The 23751-nt window shown below is 29.8% G+C and overlaps 2 protein-coding genes across 2 annotated transcripts; both read right to left on the bottom strand.

Moving 5' to 3' along the window:
* Positions 1-2849: 2849 nt before the first annotated feature.
* On the bottom strand, positions 2850-3906 carry LOC109339828 (probable F-box protein At1g60180). Its single transcript, XM_019577349.1, has one exon. The coding sequence runs from the start codon at positions 3864-3866 to the stop codon at positions 2895-2897; it is 972 nt and encodes a 323-aa protein (XP_019432894.1). The 5' UTR covers positions 3867-3906; the 3' UTR covers positions 2850-2894.
* Positions 3907-20174: 16268 nt separating this feature from the next.
* LOC109339833 (B3 domain-containing protein At2g36080-like) lies at positions 20175-22301 on the bottom strand. Its single transcript, XM_019577354.1, has 2 exons — positions 21499-22301; positions 20175-20416 (listed from the first exon to the last, which is right to left on the bottom strand). Exons 1-2 carry the CDS (start codon positions 22211-22213, stop codon positions 20175-20177), a joined length of 957 nt encoding a protein of 318 aa, XP_019432899.1. The 5' UTR covers positions 22214-22301.
* Between the last annotated feature and the right edge of the window lie 1450 nt (positions 22302-23751).

The following is a 23751-nucleotide window of genomic DNA, read 5'->3' as shown; positions in this document are numbered from 1 at the left end:
AAGTTTACAAATATAATGAATTTATCTTAAGTTTCACTTATTTATCTAATAGATTTAGTTTTTGAGAAAAAATATATAAACTTAACGATGTAAGAATTTTATACTTTGTCAGTATATCATTTAATATTTATTTTTAATTATCATTAACTTTTAAAAAATTAATTTAAATGAATGATTTATTATATATTCACAATATATAGATATTATATTCTTTAGTTTTTAATTTAAATTTGATTAACTTGCTTCATAAAGTAAGTTCACCATGTTGAACAATTTGTTGTTTAACTTATTTGAGTCCTAGGTTGCTGTCTAATCTTGTACGGACAAAAAACAATGTAAAAATAGTGGTACTCTATTTAAAAGACAAATGGTAAGGGTTTGTGGATTTTGCTTCGTGTAACTTCAAAGTAGGAGCTCCTACCATGCTTATTAATGAAAATTTGAATATAATTTTATAAAATGAGTATTTATAATTTGTTAGGAAATAGAGCAAAAATAACAGTGTAAAGATACACATATGGACAAAATGGAGCAAAAATAACAATGTAATATTTATGCATCGTCAGTGTAAAAATTTATACAGAGTTAGTATATCACATACTATTCATTTGCATTAGTTTTATTTCAGGATCAACAATAATTAAAAATGAATAATAAATCATAGAATAACAACGTAAAAATGTTGTCAATTCATATATCTTTTTCTTCAAAATGAAATGTAAACAAGGAGAGAACTTCATTACATAAAATTATATTTAATCATTATTAAGTCAATAAAAAAGTAATACAAATGAATGGTACGATATAATTACTATGTATAATTAGAATATTATTTCTTTCACTCTAACACTTCATTTCATCTAATAAAGGAAATCAAAATCTTTCTAATTTCTCATTACCAATAATTTATTATCTATTTACTCTCTCAATTACATTATATATTAAGTTACTTGTATCATTGGTAAATTGGGCAAAGCCTATGGGACCCGATCCGTCTGCCCGCACATTGTGGGTGGGCAAGACATGAAAATTGTGTCCAACTGCCCTAAAATGCCCGCCTAACATGTCATTTTTGCTTATGGGCGGGCAGGGCGGCCCATGGGCATCAATGAACACTAAAATAGGAAATTTGATGGGTCAAGTATGACAAAAGTAATTCATGTTCTCCCCACTTGAGTGCATATAACAATTTTCCAAAATATAATATCTTACTAATTAAATGCATATTCAGTTTATGCAAAACAAGATGTTATGTTTTGTGTTTTTAACCTTACTGTCACACTATGTATCCATGTAATCTAAAGTATTATGTCATTTTTAGCATTTTTTTTAATTTAGGATGGCCCGCAAGTCCGCCCTGCCCATGTTTAAGGCGGATATGTATGATATTTCATGCCCTATTTTAAAACGGGCATGTTCATGCCTACCCTAATTTTGGTGGGCATTATGTGAACATGGCAGAGCCGCCCTAATTACCAATCCTACTTACATGTATGTTATCTCTTCCATACAATGACTCTTAAAGAGAAATGATTCTTCAGATTAATGAATGGTTAATTTTTATCATATTTGCAAAAAAGGTTGAAAATAGTTCAACTTCTAAGATGGACTTCATGGTTTTTTAGATTAAATTGATAATTTCAAGACTTTGAAAATGTGACTATTAAATATCTTAAATAAACCATCTCCCAAGATTTAATCATCATCTCTAAAATAAGTAAAATTGTATAAATATATTATAAATGTAATATCTATATACTGTAAATATATACGGAGTCAATAAATTATTTATCATATTTTTTAAAGAGTCAATAATAATTAAATAATATATAAAACTTTTATATTAGTGGTAGATAGTTTTTCCTATATATTATTCCAAATGATAACAGATCCACTTGTTTGTCTATGTAATTCATTTCTTAAAATACACATATATCTTTTGACCTATGCGTTTCACACATTTTTCTCTCTATATTAATATATATATTTTTTACAGTGTAATGTATTGGAAAATTTACGTGGATAGTGTAGTTTGACTACACTATCACATGTTTAGTATATGTTTCAAAATATTTACGGAAGTAGTGTATTTTTAGGGAAGTCGTGGATGGTATCCACGACTTCGGGGGGAAAGTCGTGGATGGGGTCCACGACTTTGGGAAGTCGTGGATGGTATCCACGACTTCCCTGACATATTCTCTCTCTACGGAAGTCGTGTACCCTAAACACGACTTCCATTGTATATTAATAAAAAACAGCTATGTAGCCTAGTGATTCTTGATTTTTATGAGAACCTAGAGGTCCATGGTTCAACACCCACCTATTGCTTTTTTATTTATTTATAACTTTGACATATATTATTTATAAAAGGACTATCATACATTATGGTTAAATTGCATTATATTCATTACTGAATTTTGTACATTTTTATTTTATATTGTTTTAAACAATTAGGCAATGAATAAAAATGTATAAAATTTGGCAATGAATATAATGCAATATACTCATAATGTATCATAGTACTCGTAGAAATAATATATGTCAAAGTTATAAATAAAAATTAAAAAAAAGCAATAGGTGGGTGTTGAACCATGGACCTCTAGGTTCTCATAAAAATCAAGAATCACTAGGCTACATAACTGTTTTATTATTAATATACAATGGAAGTCGTGTTTAGGGTACACGACTTCCATAGAGAGAATATGTCAGGGAAGTCGTGGATCCCATCCACGACTTCTCGAAGTCGTGGACCCCATCCACGACTTTCCCCCCGAAGTCGTGGATACCATCCACGACTTCCCTAAAAATACACTACTTCCGTAAATATTTTGAAACATATACCACATCCACGTAAATTTTCCGTAATGTATTACTGAATTTGCACATAGAAGAACTCAGAAGAGGAATAGAGAAGAAAGAGCTCCAAACGACACCGTAACAAGAACCAAACACAACATATCCAACTTCTTCTCCCTTCTCAACTTCTTTTCTTTCCTCTCTTTTTTCTTCTTCTCAAATTCCACATACTCATCTTTTCCTTCTTTTTTCAATCTTCCCCTTTTACCCTCCAACACAATCTTCAAAATTCCCAAACTATCCCTCCCATTCAATTGTTTCCCATCCATGTCCTCCATATGCATACTCACTTCCCTCACTTGCATTCTCCCTCCTCTTCCGCCGCACATCACCGTCATAATGCACACCGCCGATTCCACCACCGTCGTGAACAAAACTTCCATCTCTCCCGTCAGCCAGTGCCGCCGTACCGACACCGGACTCCGGCTAGATACATTCACCGCACGCCGCCGTGTCGGATCGATCACTATCCAGCTCAGCCGGAGCTCCTCGCCGATCTGATGACACGTGTCATCGCCGATAGGATAGTTAATCGGTGTTTGAACTGAATCCTTCGGGTCTAGCAGGTCAACACGGAAAGGCCAGCACCGGAACCACCCGGTCACGGTTTCGGTCTCAACCACTTTTGAAAGTAACGGTTGTTCTCGGAGGAAAAGATCAACGGTTGAGATCAGTTCTGATGTACGGTCAGGATTTGAGCTTGGATTTTCAGCGGTTGAAGCGGTTGCGAAAGAATCAGAGAAGAAAGAGCGGTAACCGTGAGGGAAGGTGGAGATTACGTTTTTGACACGTGGCGTGTTAGTTGAGGGCCACGTGGAGTAGCAGATGTTGGACCAGAGAGGGTCGTGGGATGAGAGCGCGTGGAGTTGGGAGCAGGTTGTGGCGGCGGAGGCCAGGGAGGGGCCGTCAAGGCGCGTGAGGATGTGGGTTTCGATTATGTCTTGATGGACGGCGGAGATGGTGGTGGCGCCACCAGTATTTTCGGTGGTTTCGTCAGAAGTCAAATCCATAGTTTAAATTTTGGAGTTGAAGCAAGGAATTTGGTTTGTGAGTTGCATATAAATAACGTGGAGAGTGTGTGATGACACAATTGCATGTTTCAAATGCCCTTTAGTGTCATGTTAATTACAAGAATACCCTTATTTATTGGTTGATATCCATATTGAACGGTATTATAAAAATTATAATGTATAGGCGGTTATGGGTCTTATACTCGTATAATATAATAATTATATACTAACAAAATGTTGGTATAGTAGTATTCTTAAAATGACTAAAAAATTAAGGGTTTAACTCTTGTGAGAGATATTTGTTAAGAAAGACAGTCATGTAATTTGAAGGAGATTAGTTTTATATCCAAAATGTGAAAGAATATTCTTAGTAGTACTAAAAAATATTATAATAAGTATATTAGTCGTGTAAGTATATAGGTCAAAATTGTTTATATCAACCAGTTTTTATTTTTAAAACATATTCCTTATTTCAATCAGTTTTTATTTAAGATTATAAAATATTTAGAAAATGAACTTATTTTTATGAAAATATTATTATGATGATCAAATACATAATTACTATCTTTATTTATACTTTAACACATGTTATACCATCAAGTTATATATTTTTCACAAATAGTATAAATAAAAGTATTTATTACATTTTTTATTAGTTTTTAAATATTAAAATTAGTATATTATATATGTATATCTAATGTTATCGGTATGTGATTTAATTTGTGAAATAGATATTAATTATTGTATTATTATACTAATACCATCACGGTTTAGTGAACACCAATACCTTAATTAATAACCGTATATAACATTTAGGACTATATATTCCATGTTCGAATATTATTATGTCTGTTTACTGCACCTTTCAGATATTTATAATACTCTTCCGATTTTTGTAATTGTCATTTTAATATATATTTTTCGTATTATTTTTTATTTAAAAAAAATGTAAAAGCATTGCTTTTTTCCTTGTTTGTCTGTCTTATATTGCATATGTTGATTACTCGTCCTACAATTTTTGAAATTAAAAACAATATTGATGATTTTAAATATATTACTGACGATATTTTAGTTAAAATGCATCGTTTTATATAATGGAAGTGACCACATAATTAAAATGGAATAGAAGGAGTTGAGTTTTATTAAAAAATAAGTTTTTTTATCGGCTATTAAAAAATGTTAATGGTGTCATGGAGGATTTATTTAAAAAATAAACCATAGTAGCTTATAAAATTTGATTAGCCAATTGTAGTGGTTTATCATTTTTAAGTGTGTGATTTTTAAGTCATTTAGACTTATCAATAACTTTTAGTTGATTAACTAATTTTATCATACACTTCCAATTCAATAAATTATCGTATCAAACAATTTTAAAGCTCCTAATCATTTAGCCTTCACATTATTTTTCAGTTTTGAGCTTAGTTGTCCCAAGAACATGCATATACACAAAACTGCAATTTAATGTGATATTTTTGTTAGTGTAAATATTCATTTCAGTCCCTCATATTTTTATTAGTGTCAACATTTATTTCAGTCTCTCATATTTTTCAACTTTATTAATTTGATTTCTCAAAATTTGAAAAATCCAAATAATCCACAAAAATTTATAACGTGAGTTAAATTAATCCTTTTAGCATGCTTTAAAACATTTGGTATGAACTAATTTGACCTATATTTGAAATTTTTTTAGACCATTTTAGGTTATCAATTTTTGAAGGACCAAACTGGTAAGGTCGAAAAATATGATGGACTAAAATTGGTAATTACTCTATTTTTTATTTAACATTTTGATTTTTTGGTTTCTCACAGGTATCATCGCACTGGAGACAATCTTGTCCGAGCTAGGAACATCCGCAGGTATGTGGGGCTAACTCTCCTAATGAGTATTTTTTCTATCCACAAGACTCAAATTTTAGACATTTACTTAAGATGAATTAAACATGTATTACTTGAATCAACACCCATTGATTTAAGATTTAAATGAATACATGATTAATTCATGCAAGTGCCCATTAGTTTACTAATAAATTAACAATGCTAGGGTACTGTGATAACTTTATGCAATTGCAGATCCCCTATACCTTGTTATATATCCTTATGTTTATTATATTATCATTTAAATTTTAATAAGTATGGTGGAAAGTGGACCCAACAAGTATACGTATAATCCTTTGTATTAGAATTTTTGTTTTATGATCAAAGATTGAAAGGAACTTAATTATATATATGTCTAAGTTAAAGAATCTTAAAATGCTTGTCTAGAGGGAAAAATAATGCTATTATAATGGGACCGGAATCACCAATAGCGAACGAAGTCTTATTTACTGTCCCAGATCAATCATATATTAACAAATGAATAAAATAAAAATTTTAAAAACAAAAAGTAATAAAATAAAACAATTTGACTGACTTATACATAAAGTGAGACACCGTTTGGGATATATGATCTCCTTCCATTATAATAATGCTAGAATTGAAAAAAGAGAATGACAACTCTACGAAAACATCATTTTCAGTTAGCAAATAATAATATAATATTCAACAAAACACTTAATAGGAAGTTTATTAGATTTTCATGTGAATGTGATAAAAGCATTGCCGTGTGAACAAGTTTAACATAGAACTTTGTAACTAATAGGCTCTTTATTGTGTCACTTCATTGAATTAGGTTTTCGGTTTCACTCACTGATTTCTTATTAAATGGTGATTATTAAAAGCCCAAGGTATGTTAGGCTTCCCTCTTATTATATTAAGGGCATAATATTGAGGTAAAAATGTATGTTTGGTAATTTTCTAAATTTGGTTTATAATATTTTCCCTAATATTTGCTTACTTTCTCACATTAGTTTTTCGTTGATTATTACTTTTTCTAACAGCCCCTTTTTTGGGTGACATATCCATGACATTGTTAATATACCATCAAAATGACATCATTTTAGATCTTTTCTCCATTTTTTCATCCATAGTCATTCTTATGCATTGTTATAAAAACTGGTTTATGTCGGCCGGTTCAATCGGTAAACCAGTTCCAATACTGGTATGGTACAATAATTATAGGTCATACAATCATATCGGTTAAAATCTGTCGAAACTGGTATACTTGTCAGTTTTCAATTGAACCGTATTGTTTATACCGACAATTTTTTATTTAAAACTAATTTTTAATGAAAAAATTATTGGTTTTTTATTAATTTTTTAACATAAATATTATATATATCTAAGTTCATTGATATACTATATCACATTACTGAACTATCGGTTGAATCATTGTACCACTATATCAATATCCTAACTAGTTTGATAATCGATACAATATTAATAACATTTTTCTTATGTACTTAATGTAACGGTAGATCATTTGATGAGATTGGGATGACAATGGATCATCCAACAAAGAAGAAGAAGATCGACTAGTTGTGGCAAGGAAAAAGATACAAATTTATAGACCATGAAGAAAAAATTTAAAACCACATCATTTTGAAGTCAAAAGTGACCATGTTATAAAACAAACTCATGGATATGACAAATTTGAATGTGTAAAAACAAAGTTGAGAGATTATAATGAGAAGAAAAATAAGAAATATTTGAGGGACAAAAAATAAAACAAATTAGTGACCAAAATATTATTATGTTTGCCCAATATTAAATAATTTCTTAATAGAAGTTGCATCATCAAAGTTCTAGCATATTTGTCATTTTTAATATTTTAATCAACATAAAACCTTAAGGGTTAGTTTGAGAGTTAGATTTTGGAGGAAAATGAAAAGAAATAGAATGATCGGGAGCCATTAATTACACTTGTGAGATGACCCACAAGCCTTTTCCTTCACTTCATTTCCCTAAAAAATCCAACTCTCAAACTAACCCTAAATAATTACAATACAGAAAACAATTGTCTCTAATCATGATCTCCACATCCAACTTGTCTAGCATATCTATCGTCATATGAATAAGTAGAACTACTAAATTTTGTAGTCTGAATATAAAATTTAATCCCTAAGATATTATATTGGCATGTATTAATTTAGTCTATAGAAATATAAATTAGTCTTCAAATTTTGACGTTGAGGTCAAATTAATCATTCTCATAATAAAACTTAGGACTTAATTTAACCAATTTTAAGAACTAATTTAAAAAATTTAGGTAACAATTAAGACTTTAAATTCTTATATAAACAAATTGATAACGATAAGAAGAAAAAAGTATGTCCCGACAATATATGAGTTTTATCGATTGTCATTGTATCATTAATTATTTATATTTAATTATTATTGACTTTTTAAAAATATAATATAAGTGATTAATGTATAATATTTTAAATGTGTGTAAATTTTTATACAACAATATATAAATATTACACTCTAAACATACAGTGAAGGAGTGAATTTATTATTGACTCAACATTTTATAAGATATTGCTCATGCCTAGATCGCTTTAAAAAAAACGTGAATCTAGTAGCACACCTAAACCGACTAGACTAGGAATTTAACCAAAGACAAGCTTGTTGCCGATTTCACATTTTGACCACTGTATCAAATCATTATTTAATCAAGATCTTCCAAAATCACTTTTTTAAAATTTATTTTCCCATAAACTAATAACGTTTTTGCTTGTCCACTTCTTTAACTCCAATTGCTTCTCGGATACTCCAAAACCCATTGAGGATTCCACGAATTTCGGGGGCATAGTTAATATCAGAGGTAATCGTTTTTATTTATAACAAAAAAATCATCTATGGTTTAAGATTTTTTATACATTATTAATGCATCATTAATATTTATATTTAGTGATGACCATCTCTTCCAAAAAAGTAATAAAAATGATCTGTTAAATAATATACTAACTTTATATAAATGTTTACATTGATAACGTATGAATATTGATGATCTTTATTTTTTCTTTCTCTTTAATTTGGTTCTCAAATATTTTTTGTTTCTTTACTCCTCAATTTTACTTGCTCTCTCGTAATTTCTCAATTGATAGTTGAAAATTAGTCTTTATCAAAACTTAGAGATTTTTGAAATAAATATAAGTTCTTATAACAAAATCCTTACATTTACACCGCTATATTACAAACCTTAGTTAGCATGCATGCAAAAAATAACCTGAATTTATTATTGGCTTTAAAATAATTGAGTAATATCAATCATGTGAGATTAAGATGACAACTAAGAGGGAGAAATAAATTAGTTGTTTAAAACTATAACTGAGTTTTTTTGCACAATTTAAGAGTTAATAACAGTCAAAAAGGATATGCAGAAATAATCAAGTAAATATAAGGAGATAAAAGAGAAGATAGTACACAAATGTTTTTATGCTGGTTCATCAGCTTGTCCATCGAAGGCTACGTCCAGTACTCTTGCAGTACAAGAAATTTCTTCACTAGATATTAAGAGTTAATTACAATTTCTCACCCCGAGATTTCCTTGTATCTTACTCACTCTCTAACACCTATACCACTCTTTGTAAAACACCATTTCTAAGTGACTTTATCCTCTTTCTTATCATACCCTCGTGAAAGAAAGTAATTCAATACTTTGATTGAAGAAAACGTTTAACAATGACAATAGATTGCCTTTACAAAATTTTAAGTTATAAACTCTTGCAATCCAATAACTCAATGTTTACTTTAGTACTAATGCTCAGAAGGTTTGTATACCTTGTAATAACACTTAAGGCAACTTTACAAATCAAGTTCTGAAAGTTATGAACAAGTTGCACCAAGTGTAGAACAAGTATTTCAGAAAATTGTAGTTTGAATAAGTTATTTCAATTTGAGTTATGTTATGTATTATCTTGTTTGAAATGAGTTTCAAAGCCTTTATATAGACTTTCCAATCAACCAAAATACCTCTATGAAAAGTTAGGATCCGTTTGGAATAAAACCATTTCGTTTGAGTTGAAAGCTGTGTGGTTTGAATCTGAAAACTGGTGTAACAACTCTTAGTAATCGATGTAATCGATTAGCCAACACGTTTGTCCAACTAGAAATTAATTTTCACAAGCAGTAATCGATTACTCAAAAGGTGGTGTAATCGATTACCCAACTGTTCTGTTCAACTGAGTAATTATTTATTGTGTTGTGTAACCGTTACCCACATGGTATAATCGATTACCCTGATCAATTTTTGTTGTATAATTCGTTTCTCACTCTCATGTAATCTGTTACTTCGTCATAGTAACCTGTTACTTAGCACAGTAGCCTGTTACTTAGATGTAGTAACTAGTAACATGTTACACAGTATTTTGAAAATTATTTTCATTTTATACTTGTGTTTGGCAATTTTCTTTTAAAATACTTTTGAGCATTACTGCTAAGTGTATAATTTAGAGTATAAAGATATAATTACCTAAATACTTATATTCTAATTTCTTGAAGCTTTATCTTCATAAGTATTCTTCTTTTATGTGATGTTGGTGTCTTCATCAAAACTTACTTTGTCAAGGTGAAGAGCTAGATCTTTTTCACAAATCCAAAAACTAACTTGAATAAGACTTAGTCATGGGATAAAATATGTTATCCAATTAGAATTATTGACGTAATTCTATGCCAAAGACCGGTTTATAAAAAAATGAGTGTCTGATATCAATAATAATTGCACTACAACTACTAGATAATTGAGTTATATATTTGATCTTTATAGTGTATATGATAAATACTTTATTGAGAGAAATATAACCATTTTTACGTCTCTCTACTTTAAAAGAAATTAGTTTTTAAATGTAATATCTTTCATATAAAAATAAATGCTTAAATAATCATGAATAGTACTTTATCCGTACACTCAATTCGTATGATCATATGAAACTCAACTATTGAAACGAGACAAATTTACTCATGTCCTAAACGTGTTTAAAATATTTTTTATACAAAAAATGTACTTAAAATATAATTAATAGATGAATTAAATGTATTATATTATATATGTCGAGGATCAAAATTTATAGTGTCTCTATACAAATTATCCAAATGCAATGTCTGTTTTGTTTTTAGATCAATGACTTGGGTGTCTCCAATGAAAAACTTATAAGTACAAATGACGAAACACACACTTGGAACTTAAATTAAAATTGTCTACGGAAATAATTGTAATTTCTTATAACGCTTCTAATAAAACATATTACCTTTATTCACATTCAGCTACCATTTAAGATGATAACACATAAATTAAGAAATATAGTTAATATATTTATTCTTGTCAAAGTTTTGTAATATTTTACTAATTTGTTCTTTATTTCACTATAATAGTAGTAAATATAGTAATTTATTTTCACATATCATCTCTTTTAATAATTAGATGAGGATATAGTTTTAATAATAGTCATGTTATTTTGTTTTTAGAAAAAGACAAATAATCTGAAAAATATTTTTAAAAATAAAAAGATTTAATTTGAAAATAAGGTAGTAATCCATCACCACAATTGTTAGATAATTAAGTGTAATATCAAAAGCTTAATCACGATCAATTATATGAAAAATATTTTGTTGGTATAGATAAAATACACTTTAATTTCTATTACATATAGTTAATACTCATACTATAATTAGTTCTTCTAGCTTTTGCCTAGTCAATATAGACGCACTCATTTTTTTATTTAAATTATTTTGTGCACGAGGCACACGATATGTGTGATATACACGCATACAATAAAATATAGTATAATTTTATTCCCATCACCGAGGAAAAAATTGACTAGATACTAATTTCTCCCCACTCAAGAATTTGAGAACATGAATCACACCCACAAAATCATTTAAGTTTAAGAATCACATGCTTTTGGAGGTGAGGAAAGAAATTTCTTATCCATATACTTGGTTTGGAAAAGAAAAGTAGAACAAAAAATAAATGAAAAAAAGGAAAATAATAAAAAATAAAATAATTTTTTGGTTGTTTAGATCATTTTTAAAGTTTTAAGAGTTAACCACGATTATTACGGAGACTAATCATTCTTTCTTTTCAATAAACTTAGCACGAAGAGCAAAAATGTATGTAATTCACCATTTTTTCCTATCTTTTTCTCTACAACCAAAAGATTCCCACCCCATCTCTCTTCCTTGATTAAATACTAATTTAAGTAACTAATAGTTTTTTAACCTTACTAGTTTAGTCCTTAAAAAAAAGACTTAAAATGGTCCAAAAATTTCAAATGTAGGTCAAATTAGTCATTTTTGACATGTTTTACAACCCTTGATATGACCTAATTTAACCTAAAAATAACTAATTTGACCAACATTTAAAAATTTTGCGGACCATTTTAAGTTTTTTTTGAAGGACTAAACTAGTAAGGTAAAAAAAAAAATACGAAGAACCAAAATAGATAGTTACTCTTCTTCCTTTCCCTTGTTCCATCTTAACCTCAATCAAACAAAATATTAGAGGAATGCAACAACCACACATTATTTTGTGAGCTTAAGATGTTTGAATGTAAATGTAAGATTTTTATATATTCACACATTAATCAACATTCATATTAACTATTTTTTCTATAAAATTAATTATATGTACATGATAAATGATATATTGACAATATAAATATATAAAATATACACAATTTGGGCATAAGTTATTTTTCTTATTTTGTACACTACACTTTTAAGAATATATATTGAAAGTGTGTACGGAAGTCTCAATGACGACTTCGTGTTATTTTGAAAGATTAATCATGAATCAAAGGCTGATTTTTCCGTTTATGAATACATTGATCTACTACTTTTTTATTTAAACTTTGATAGAGATAACGTTTACATCTCCAAAAATGTGTTTGATTGGAAGGTAAGAGCATGGAGGGAAAAGAAAATAATGGAGTAAAAATCCCTCCTCTACCCTCTACCTTAGTTTAGAAATTTGAAGGGGGAGGGGTGATAAATATTTCATATGGCCCTTAAACTCCTCAATATAAAGGTGCAATGTAGAAGTTTTTACCATACATATTATAAGATATTTTATATTTTTATGCACATTTATTATTTTTCTCTTTTTATTTGTTATTTGTTCATTAAGAAACAATACATTTATGAATTTCAATAAGATTCTAATGCTATAATATATATTTTTAAAAACTAAATAAAATTAATTATTTTCCATTTGCTAGTCTAATATAGTTAAAGACATTGTTATGACTTAAGTATACGACAAAAGTTTAGATTTCGGAACTATAGATTTCGGAACTTGTAACATGCTTATTACCTTTGTTTGTATCTTCTTTTATCTATATATTTCGGTGTTATTGCACCTTGCTTAAAAAAAAACTAAAAAAATTAGTTTATTAGGTGAATGAGTCTCATAAATTAAGTATAACACTAGATTTACTCTATACAATCTAATATAAGACTTCTAACATTGTCGACGACTTTCACTCTATTGACATTGACTCGATGATAGCCATTTTTCTTTTTGGCAGCATCACTCACCCATCATGTTTGATAATATAGCTTAATACAACCTATAATTAACTCCTTTTGTAACATAACTTTCAATGAAAGACAACAATTGTTATAATTAAGTACATAAGATAACTCAACCCAAAATACTAGTCTAATAAGTGATAGAATCTTATAGTTTAAGTATCACATTGACTTTGTTATACTACCCGATACAAAACTCCTAACAAATTTATAATAGTATTCTACATTTGAGCCATTTATTCTGATTGATAAAAACGCTGAGTTATGTACCTTTGTTAGTGATTTGGTTATCAAACAGCTATCGTTGGGCATGGACCGGAGCTAGGTAGTTTTTTAGTGTAGGCTCTTTGCTTCCTTCTTGTGGTGTCTTATATTTTATAATATTATTTTATATGTTTGTGAGGCAAATTGATAATTATTTGGAACTTACATGGTTGATACTCATTAATAGGTTCGAATGAAATTTGAGTTTGTTTCCTTATGTTAGAGCTTTTTCTTTCATTCAGTTGTAGGGAAGTTTAGGTCTCATAACTGTGAGTTAAGAATTGAGACAAAAAATTATGTTATTTGTGATTGTCACTGCATGGATATATTATATGCATAAACACAATATATATATCTGTGAAATGTGGAAAACTGCTACCCATCATAGATATGGATAATAATGGCAGTGTGAATTTCAGAGTTCACCTTATACGTTGTGTTGCATGATTGTCTCTCCCAACAAGTATTGTTCTAAGAAATTGAACCTTTGATCTTTACTCTCATACGATATCTTAAGATCTGGTGGGACCTTACACTACTAGACCAACATGTAGTTGTTTCATATAGTTTCAATTCAATGTATGTAAATCCTTAATTAAGTTGCTGTTGCAACATTATTAATTTGAGTGTTTTATTTCTTGAGGGTGAGACAGTGTAAGATTGGTAGTTTCCTTTTTTGATCAGAATTAATGGTGAAAGGAAAATTTTCTGTCCTACATTTCCATTATATTACTTTACTTCTAATGATTTTCATTAAGGGTGTGAGGTGTATTGTTTTTTGGCTGTTCCTATTGCTTAGGGTACTTTTCCATTTGTTTTCTGGAGGAGAGGAAAATCAGTAACAGGCTGCACAACTGTCACAAGGGGAATGTTGGGTGGGGTATCACTAGTTTGGAATTTGCTGTGTAATGTTTCATATTCAAGGGAAGGAACCATTACTCAAGCGATACAAGTTACACATTTGAACTAATATAAAAGAATTGAGGTAGAAGACTATATATTTATGTGAACCTAGTGTAAGAAGAAGAGTAATAGCCACAAACACAATTTTTTTTCCTAATAGATAGAGGTAGTCTTTCGATGTTCGTAAAGATGAAAGCATAATTGGCCGAACCTCGTGACGAAATTTCTTATGTTATCATTTTTTATACCTATTTGATTGTTGGCTTGTTTCCAAGATAATTGGTGTGAGGAGACCAGACCTCCTTGGTCACGAGGATGGTTGACCAACTCTCATGATTGCTTCCTTTTGAAGTGTTCATACTAAGTTGCTTAGTAACCATGATATCATATATTCAAATAGTAGAAATAGTCTCTTCACTTGTGGGATAAAGCTGTGTACATTTATCCTTTCCAAACCTCACTGAGTTGGAGCCTGATGCATTAGGCTGCTTTTTAAGAACTTCCTCTATCATAAGGATATGAGCTCTATTTTCCTAACTAAATGTTATCCAGTTTCTACCAGATTGTTTCTGTAATCTGGATTGGTCTGTATCCAGTTTCTATTTCTTCTAGGTATAACTAAAGGGATCCTTCAAGATGTTTTGGTTATAGGTGGGGCTGAATTTTGAACATGAAGCTATGAGGTAGCACCTTCTACAATAGGAAACTACCTTTTGGTCTGGAAGCATGTATACATTAAACAACAAATTTTATTAGGTGATGTCGGTTACAAGAATCGAACTAAGCAATAATGTTATATAACTCATATTCATTGATAAAATATTGATCTATAAATCTTTCCAAACCGTTTCGTTTAGGGTTTTTCTTAACTTCCCATGCTTCAAGATGGTATTAATGTTTGATATCAATATGTTCCTTTATTCATCAAGAAGTTCAATTCCCAATTGTGTTGCTCTTTATTCTACAGCAGCTCCTAAAGGAGGGAGGCACAGGTAGTGGAGTAAGAGATACACTCACATGACATGATACTTCTCTCACACTATTCCCTTTTATTCAACTGTCATAGGCATACATATAATTGATTTATTCCTACAGTACCGTATCTTTTCATTTTTTTGATTGGCCTTCATGTAGAGGCCAATGATAGACACCATATATATTTGTAGGATGAGATCCTTCTAATATTTGAGAGTCTAATACTGGACTAAGATTGTAACACGATGACAAAAAACATTTTAACAACCATGATATTATGTTATTTTCAACAACAAAATTTCTCATCGTATTCGGGTACTAGAGAAGTTGAACTTATATCTTTAGATCCTCCAACTTGCTGAGCCATTTAGCCACTCATATTGGACACCTTTTCAAGCTGGGGTCAATGGGACTCTTGTTTGAATCTTTATGGGGCCCAATAATTACATGACAAAATATTTAATTAATTTATTAAGAGAAAAAATTATTACACGAGAAAAAAAGTGAAGAAAAAAAGAAAAAACTAAAAGCCTTTACAATATAGAATCAAGACAAAAAATGGGGTTTGCTATCCAGTCCGAAAAATAGATCTGATCTTTGCCCCTCTTCCCATTAATCCAAAGCCAATAAGTAACCCTAGCAGCCTCAAAACTTTTCTCAAGAAAGGGTGCACTGAATTAAAAATAAAGTCATTCCTAGACCTCCAGATAGCCCAAATAGTAGCGAGCCAAATGATATTCCAATAGTTCAAATAACGCATTTATAGTATCATGCCTATGTGATTAGTAAAATGATGAATGGGATGAAGAGAAAGAGCTATGTGAATTTTCAGCCAATTATACAGACACTGCCAAACTGAATAAGTAAAGTTACATGAGGAGAAAAGATGTTGAGAAGTTTAAGCTTGGTCGTTGCAAAAAGGACATAAGGTTCCCGCTCCATATTGAATAGAGACTCCCCTCTTGAGAAGAGCATCAACAGTGGGAATCGGATCCTGGAAAAGTCTCCACGCAAAAGCTTTAACTTTTAATGGAGCTTTTGACTTCCAAAACATACAAAGATATTATATATAACACACAGAATTTATCATATTATGTATTAGGTACCCAAATGAATCTCGTACTATATATATATATATATAACTACAGTTTCAGTTCCTCAAAATTTGGATTATTCATTTTCTTTTTTTCCTATGGGGGCAGCAAGGACTTGTACTAGTTGCAGTATTGGTAATTCAGTGCGGTGAATATATGATTTGATCAAAAGCACTTCACTGACTTGTCACATATTGGTTTGTGCAAACCTTAGGTGTTGTTTATACAAGCATATGGTTGTACTATAGCTAGAACTTCTCAGTCAGTGAAAGTGTCCTTCAACTGATAAAACCTTAGGGTTGTACCTTAAATTTGGAACTTTTTTCACCTTAAAGCCATGTCACTTTATACAGAAAGAGAGAGGTTGTATTGATGGAATAAAAAACTATAACATACACAATCAATCAAGTTCTCTCTTTTCTGCATTATTAGTTGAATTGGCTCACTCATGTTAAGTGGGCAAAAAAGAAAAACTTAGGTTGCCACAAATACTGCATGTAACTCAGTTTTGAGACTGGGTTACTATGAAAGTTTCTGTCAACTTTACTAGGTTGTGAATCATGCACGAATAAAGATCTGTTATGTCTCAACTTTTTGCTTCATTTTTATTGGTGTAAGATAGCGTTTGAGACATGATTTAAAGCAATAGATTTATATTCGTCAATCACAAGTGTTGATAAGATCAAAAAGAGCATTCAATATAGTCATGTAGCATTACTGCATCACCTATTTACCTTGAGTAATATACTATTTTGCTTGCTTACTCTTTAATGATATATTTGTACGTCTGCCCTTTGTTTTTTTGGCCTTATTTCCACTATACCATGTTTTTTTACTTTAAATTGATAAGTTTTCATTCTTAATCATTAAAAAAGGTTTTCTTTATTTTCGTTTTTATTTTATAAAGGAAACAGTGAAAACAAGATCATTGTTTCCACAATTTCTTTCAAAAAAAGTTAAAAGTAGGAGATATAATAGTAGTTTATAATTTTTATTAAAAAGATTAAATGCAAAATGAAAATAAATAAATATCACCAAACACACCTATGTGCTATTTAGCAATATATATTATAATACTTGAACTTAATCTAAAGTTATATGGTATGTAGTACCAATTTTAGTAATTTCTATGTTTTTTGTTCGGATTGTCATTTTTTATGTTATGGTTAGTTGGTTACACTATTTTTTTTATAATAAGCTCAATATATAACATATGATACCTTAAATTCTTGAAATTCAATACATAATACACATGATAAATGAGTGAACAATGAAATGTTTTTGTGGTGGAATCAAGGAGCATCTCATTTGATGTGTACCTAGCTATCAAGCTTAATTAGGAGAAGAAAGGGATTTCTCATGTGGTTGACATCCTCATCCCGGTTTCAATCACACATGCACCCATTGTATTAGTTCTTGCTACTTTAACTTTCTCAAAAGTAAGAGTACACAACAATTATTCTCAACTATTTGTTGCATAAGATTGGTTTCAACATCAATAATGTGCTGGTTTATTTGCGTAATATTTTGCTAGATCCTTAGAATAAAAAGTTATAGATTCAATTCTTATGAATGATATTTATTGGGATGGACAATCATACACTTTAAAAAGATATGTTGGAAAATATCATTGGTAGTACTAAAAAGAAAAATAGACTTGAATGTTAGTGGTATTGGTTGTTGTTATTTCTTTTTCCCCCTTCTTCTTGACATTAGACAACCTATCCTAAATTCATATTTGATACTAATTATTGAAGTTGAGTTGAGAATACTTATTTAAATGAGTAAAAATTATTTCAAAATAGTTTTCTATAAGGATTAATCTTAAAAGTAAATAAAGCTCATCGTGTTAGTTCTTAAAAAATTATTATAAGATTCTTAGTCATGCATTGGTCTAGTGCTCTTGCTTGGCTTGAATTTAGATTAGCAAAGTGTTCACTAACAAGGGGTTAGTTTACTAGTGTAAGATTAATTAAATCCTTAAAAATATCAAAATATTAAATGTAACTATGTGACATTTATTGGAAAGAACAGTGACACACCCCTTGGTAGTACATTATAAGATTACCAATGTTCAAATATTAAATAATTTATTTTTTAAAAAAAACTATTTTTTCGGGATGCCAATATCGAGAAATTCTACAATGCTCTTATAACACATAAATGTATAGTTCACTAAAGATTTTCGCCAATCATTTTAAACTGACCTGAATTTGAAGTTATTAATTTAAACTAACCAAAATAATATAAGATGAAATTAATCAGGAAAACCATCTAGTGTCAGTATTCTTAAAAGAGATAAACTACTTGTGACTTGAGAATGACCTAATGAAACTAATTACAATAGTCCCTCACTTAATGGAAAGTCTAACCTAGTTATGCGTAATAATATTATTTAATTACCACAAGGCTTTTAAGTAATGCCCAAAAAACCAACAAATTAGTTAGGGCAAATGAAAATTATACTAGCTTTATCTTATCATATGCCTAATTACGTGTTAATTAGCAACAAAAAAATTTATAATATAACTAAGTATACATTGACTAAAATATGACAGTATTAATTTGATATAGTTTTTAGAGAATCGTAAATGGTAGAGACGATTTCATATAAAATCGTAGCCTAGAAGAACGAGATCGTGTCAAAGAAGTTGGTAAAAAGTAGAAGTTTGAGCTTTTCTCAATGATATGTGACACTATGCATGGTTATGTTGTTCATGACCATGAGTTAGTGGATTTGTTTTCTTTTTCAAGCACTGCTATTTTGAAATAGTAATTAATGCTGCATCCTCAACTGTATCAGTAGAGATCTGCTATATTATTATTTCTCTATTTTCTATATCAAATGAATAAAATCATGCCAATTACTAAAATTATGCTAATAAATTGTTTATACTCTATCAAAAAATAAATTGTTTATACTCTATCAAAAAATAATGACTATTATTAATTGACATAATTTTATTGATTTTGTATAAAGAGATATAAAAATAGTAGTATATAAGATTTTCACTTCAAGTGTACACAGTATTATATCTTGTTATTAAGAATCTTAAAAAAACAATGCTATTAAATATCGGTAATTAATGCAGAAACATAAGTTACAAAATAATACTACTAAAATAAGATTTAATAATTTATACTAATTATTTTCATTTGCCATAATAACAATTTACAATTGTTACCACTTGGTAAACAAAATAAATAATAAACACACATTTGTATATAAACTCAATGGCATAATTCAGTCAAGATTTATTGCCTTGTAAGGAAATAAGCTTAATAGTTAAATTAATTTTCTCTAAATATAAATTGACCTGCTCCAAACACAAATATTTAGTGTATTAATAGATATCTTTTCGAAAAACAACTATGAATTATCAAAACAATAATTTTTTCATACACAATACTCAAATTCATTATTTAAGAAAAAAAACCAAACATATATTAACTCAAACAACTATTCTTGTATATACCACCAAATGAGTCTCAACTTGTGCATTACAAATTTTTGGGTTTTAAATATATGTTTGATGTTTCTATGAGGGGGACTGTGTAAAAAGTAAATCATGGCAAAAAAAGATTAAGATATGGTAAAAATTAAATCCTCATCCATAAACAATAGTTAAAATCTAGATATTGTAGACATATATGGTCAAAAAAATCACATTTGTAGCATGTTAAGGTAATGATGGTTGGAAGTAGATGAATAAGAAGGTTGACTAAGGTGATATAAATGGTGTGTAGTTGTACTAGGTGTTGATGGTGACATATTGTAGGAACTTAAGGTTTCAGAATCATTTTGAGTTTGGCATTCCATGTTCACCCCAAACAACCTCAATACCCTAAAATTGGAACTGTTCCTCATTGGTGTCCTTTGCTTCTGATCTTGTTGGGACCCTCCACCTATAACATTAAATCACGTGCATTATTAGTCTATGCTTTAATTTATTTAATGATAATATGGCATACACATTTTTTTTTTCATTTCAAAATTTTTCATTCAAATTTTGATTGATAATAACATCAAGTGAAGGAAACAAAATTATACGACTTGCAAGATTTTGCTAAAAATGTGAATTTCATTTTTACCATGTTAAATTCAATGCGCGTGTGCTTCACGCAGAACATGTTACAGTCCAGATTTTATTGAACAATATGAATTGAACCCTTAAGTCCTGAATATATATATATATATATATATATATAAACTCCATTCATGTAGTACCACCATGAGGATAAATGCATAATTATTTTATTTATTTTCTTATCTTTTTTCAGACAATTTAAGCAAAAAAGGTACAATCTATTATACAACGTAACTATATTTAACATAAGGTCAGAGAGAAAATAAAAAGGAATAAATTATACTGAGAAGTTTGGGGAAAATATGAGATTTACCTGTGTGGCACTGATTAGTTAGTTTAAATATTAAACAAAGATATATTTTTATCAAAAATAATATATTTTTGAAAAGAAATTAATTATTTTTTATTAGTAATTGTTTCTATTAACTAGTGTAGTTCAGATGTAACTTTGATTTTATACCAACTCAGAAAATATTAACTAAGATGGTTTGAAAGTGATGATAAATGGTTTAAGGAATGATATACATGAGGTTATAGATTCGAGTTTTACCTAACAAAAAAATTATACGATAGTTTGATAGGGATGGGGATCACCTGTCCCATTTGGTGTCTCCATCCAATTAGAAAATTTTATTTGATTAAAAATAAAATTTATAATCACATAAATTAATATTTGTACGATATTCTATGAGATTTCATTGGCTTAGTACATGGGGACAAGATTTTCTTGGGACAGAGGATCCTTGTCCGTTATAGCAGGATGAAGGATATGAGTGTAAGAAGTTGAGAATTCGAGTCTCATCCACAACAAAAATACTAATATATTAACGATTGCTCGATAAAAAAACTTTGAAAAAATAATAGCAAGAAAAAAGAGAGTGAGAGGGAGGAGATAGAGACCTGCATGAAGGTAAGGAAAATGGCGATGATGAATAGGATAAGAACGATGCTCAGAATAGAATCCTGTGGTCCACCCAAGTTGAACACCATTCTTATTACCATTCATATCACCCTTCCCAACATGCTCCGACACGGTGAAGCCACCGTTAAGATAGCCGCGCCTCCACCCAATAAAAAGCCGGTTCGGCTGAATCCGGTGTCGCTGAAACAAAACAACATCACCAGCATCTAGTCTCTTATCCTTAACATAACGGCTCCAACCTTTAGTTAAAACATAGCTTTGGCTACTATTCCAATAAGAGTAACGGAACCTCCAACACATCCCTGACTCGTCCTCCAAACTCAGCAACAAACCCTTGCTCTCAGCTGAGTCACCGCCACCGAGTGGGAAGTATTTCTCAGCATATTGCTTTGGTATAACCAAACGGTTCAGTTTTCCAACGTCACTTGGTGTTAAAACCTTCTCAAACATGGGTTCTTTTTCTTCTTCTTCAACTGCTTCTTCTTCTCCCTGTGGGGGGGTGGTGGTGGCAGCTTCATCTTCATACAGTGGAAGCTTGATGTTTTCAACATCATTATCTTCATCATCATCATCGTTTTTGAGGTTGAAAATTGGGTTATTGGGTATTAGGGGTACCCTTGATTCTTCTGCATGTTGAGTCCACCATAGGGTTGTTGCTTGTGTTGTGTTTGGTGAAAACTGGTTTATAGACATTGTTTTTTGTTCTGAGTTTGGGTTGAAATTGAAAAGTTTAGGTTTTTAGTGAGTTAGGCAGAGAAATTTTGGTGGTGGAATGAGAGAAAGACAAAGAAGTGAAGAATGGAGCTAATGGAGTAAGACAATGTTTGAGAAAGAAGAGAAAGAGAAATGCATGAGTAAGTACAAGAAGTGTGTAATAGTGTATCACTTGTATGTATATATAGATATCAAGAAGAGAAAAGGTGTACATTTTATTATTATTAAACATTGAGGTTTTTGTTAGTGTATCAAAAATAATATTCCTTAATGAATTCAGCAAATTAATTTTTTAAAATGTAAATATCATTAAATAAATATTGTCAACGTCAATCTTTTTTTTATTTTAAAGCAAAAAATATTGTATCCTGAATATTATTATCATGGATGTCGCGCCCCGATTTTCGGATACGCGACCTCTCGAGTCGCCACTACATTTTTTACTATAAAAAATGTAGAAAAATATTTTTTTAGCCCAATTATCTTGAGCTTTTTGGATTTTTGATATCCAGGTTCGGAAGTCGGTTACAGGGTAGGGAAGGTATTACCACCCCATCCGTCCGCCTTAAGCGGTACCCTATACTAAACTACATGGATTACTATATTTTTTATTTGTTGTTATTACTATTAAATTCAATTGTGTGATTGATTAATTAATTTTTATGAAGAAAAAAATTGTTTTTATTATTGTGCCTGACAAGAATGACCCTGATCCTATGTATCACTATTAAGGGAATCAAGACTTACGTAGTTCTTTAAGTAGAAAAAGGTTTGTTAGTTGGATTGATTTTAGAAAATATAAGTGTCAGATCTCGACTAACAATCCTACTAATACAAGTGAAGTACAGCTCATACGTCCGATACCGCATTTTGTACTAAGGGTTAGTTAAGATCTTAACATGTTTACAGACAAAAGATTTTTGAGTCGTTAATGAATTAGTTATGGTGATTATTAAATTGATGAAGTGCAGCCCATATGTCCGACACAGTATCATATCTTAAAATTAGAGTGATTGTCGTCTTAGAATTTATAATGACTTTATCATAAAAAAATGTAGTAGTTATTTTAAGGACATTGATTAAAATTCAAAAAAGTATAAAATACTAGTAGAATGTGATTTATTCTAAACTTTTTAAAAAAAAAAACCTACACATTGTATTTTGTGTTTGTGCTCCCTCTAACATTGCATATATTAAAATTTGGATACTCATTAACATGAATAGAATAAAAAAACAAATATTAAGTTACATAACATCAACATAACATGTTCTATTATAGAAATGAAATTAACTAAGTCGTAAACACATGAATACAATTCTCACCATGTAATAGAATTGAGTGATTTTATTATATATATTTACTTATTATTCTTAGCCTTTGAATAGCAAAAGTAAAGGTTCGTTGTAAAAATGGTGAAACAAACAACAGTGAAATTTCATTACAATGATAAGTCCAGTTAATTTTTATATTCACACCTTATGTTCATGAAAATTTAATTGCCTACACATAATTAATT

Source organism: Lupinus angustifolius, unplaced genomic scaffold (assembly GCF_001865875.1).
Source record: "Lupinus angustifolius cultivar Tanjil unplaced genomic scaffold, LupAngTanjil_v1.0 Scaffold_114_29, whole genome shotgun sequence".
NCBI lineage: Eukaryota > Viridiplantae > Streptophyta > Magnoliopsida > Fabales > Fabaceae > Lupinus > Lupinus angustifolius.
Note: the sequence above shows the minus strand (reverse complement) of the source record. Positions and strands in the feature narration are given on the sequence as shown.

What these genes read in the sequence shown, in the direction of transcription:
- LOC109339828 (XM_019577349.1), bottom strand. Translation starts at nt 3,866, where the DNA reads ATGGATTTGACTTCTGACGAAACCACCGAAAATACTGGTGGCGCCACC.
- LOC109339833 (XM_019577354.1), bottom strand. Translation starts at nt 22,213, where the DNA reads ATGTCTATAAACCAGTTTTCACCAAACACAACACAAGCAACAACCCTA. An exon ending in TTTTCCTTACCTTCATGCAG is followed by an intron (nt 20,417 to 21,498) that starts GTCTCTATCTCC and finishes TTAATGTTATAG; the next exon opens with GTGGAGGGTCCCAACAAGAT.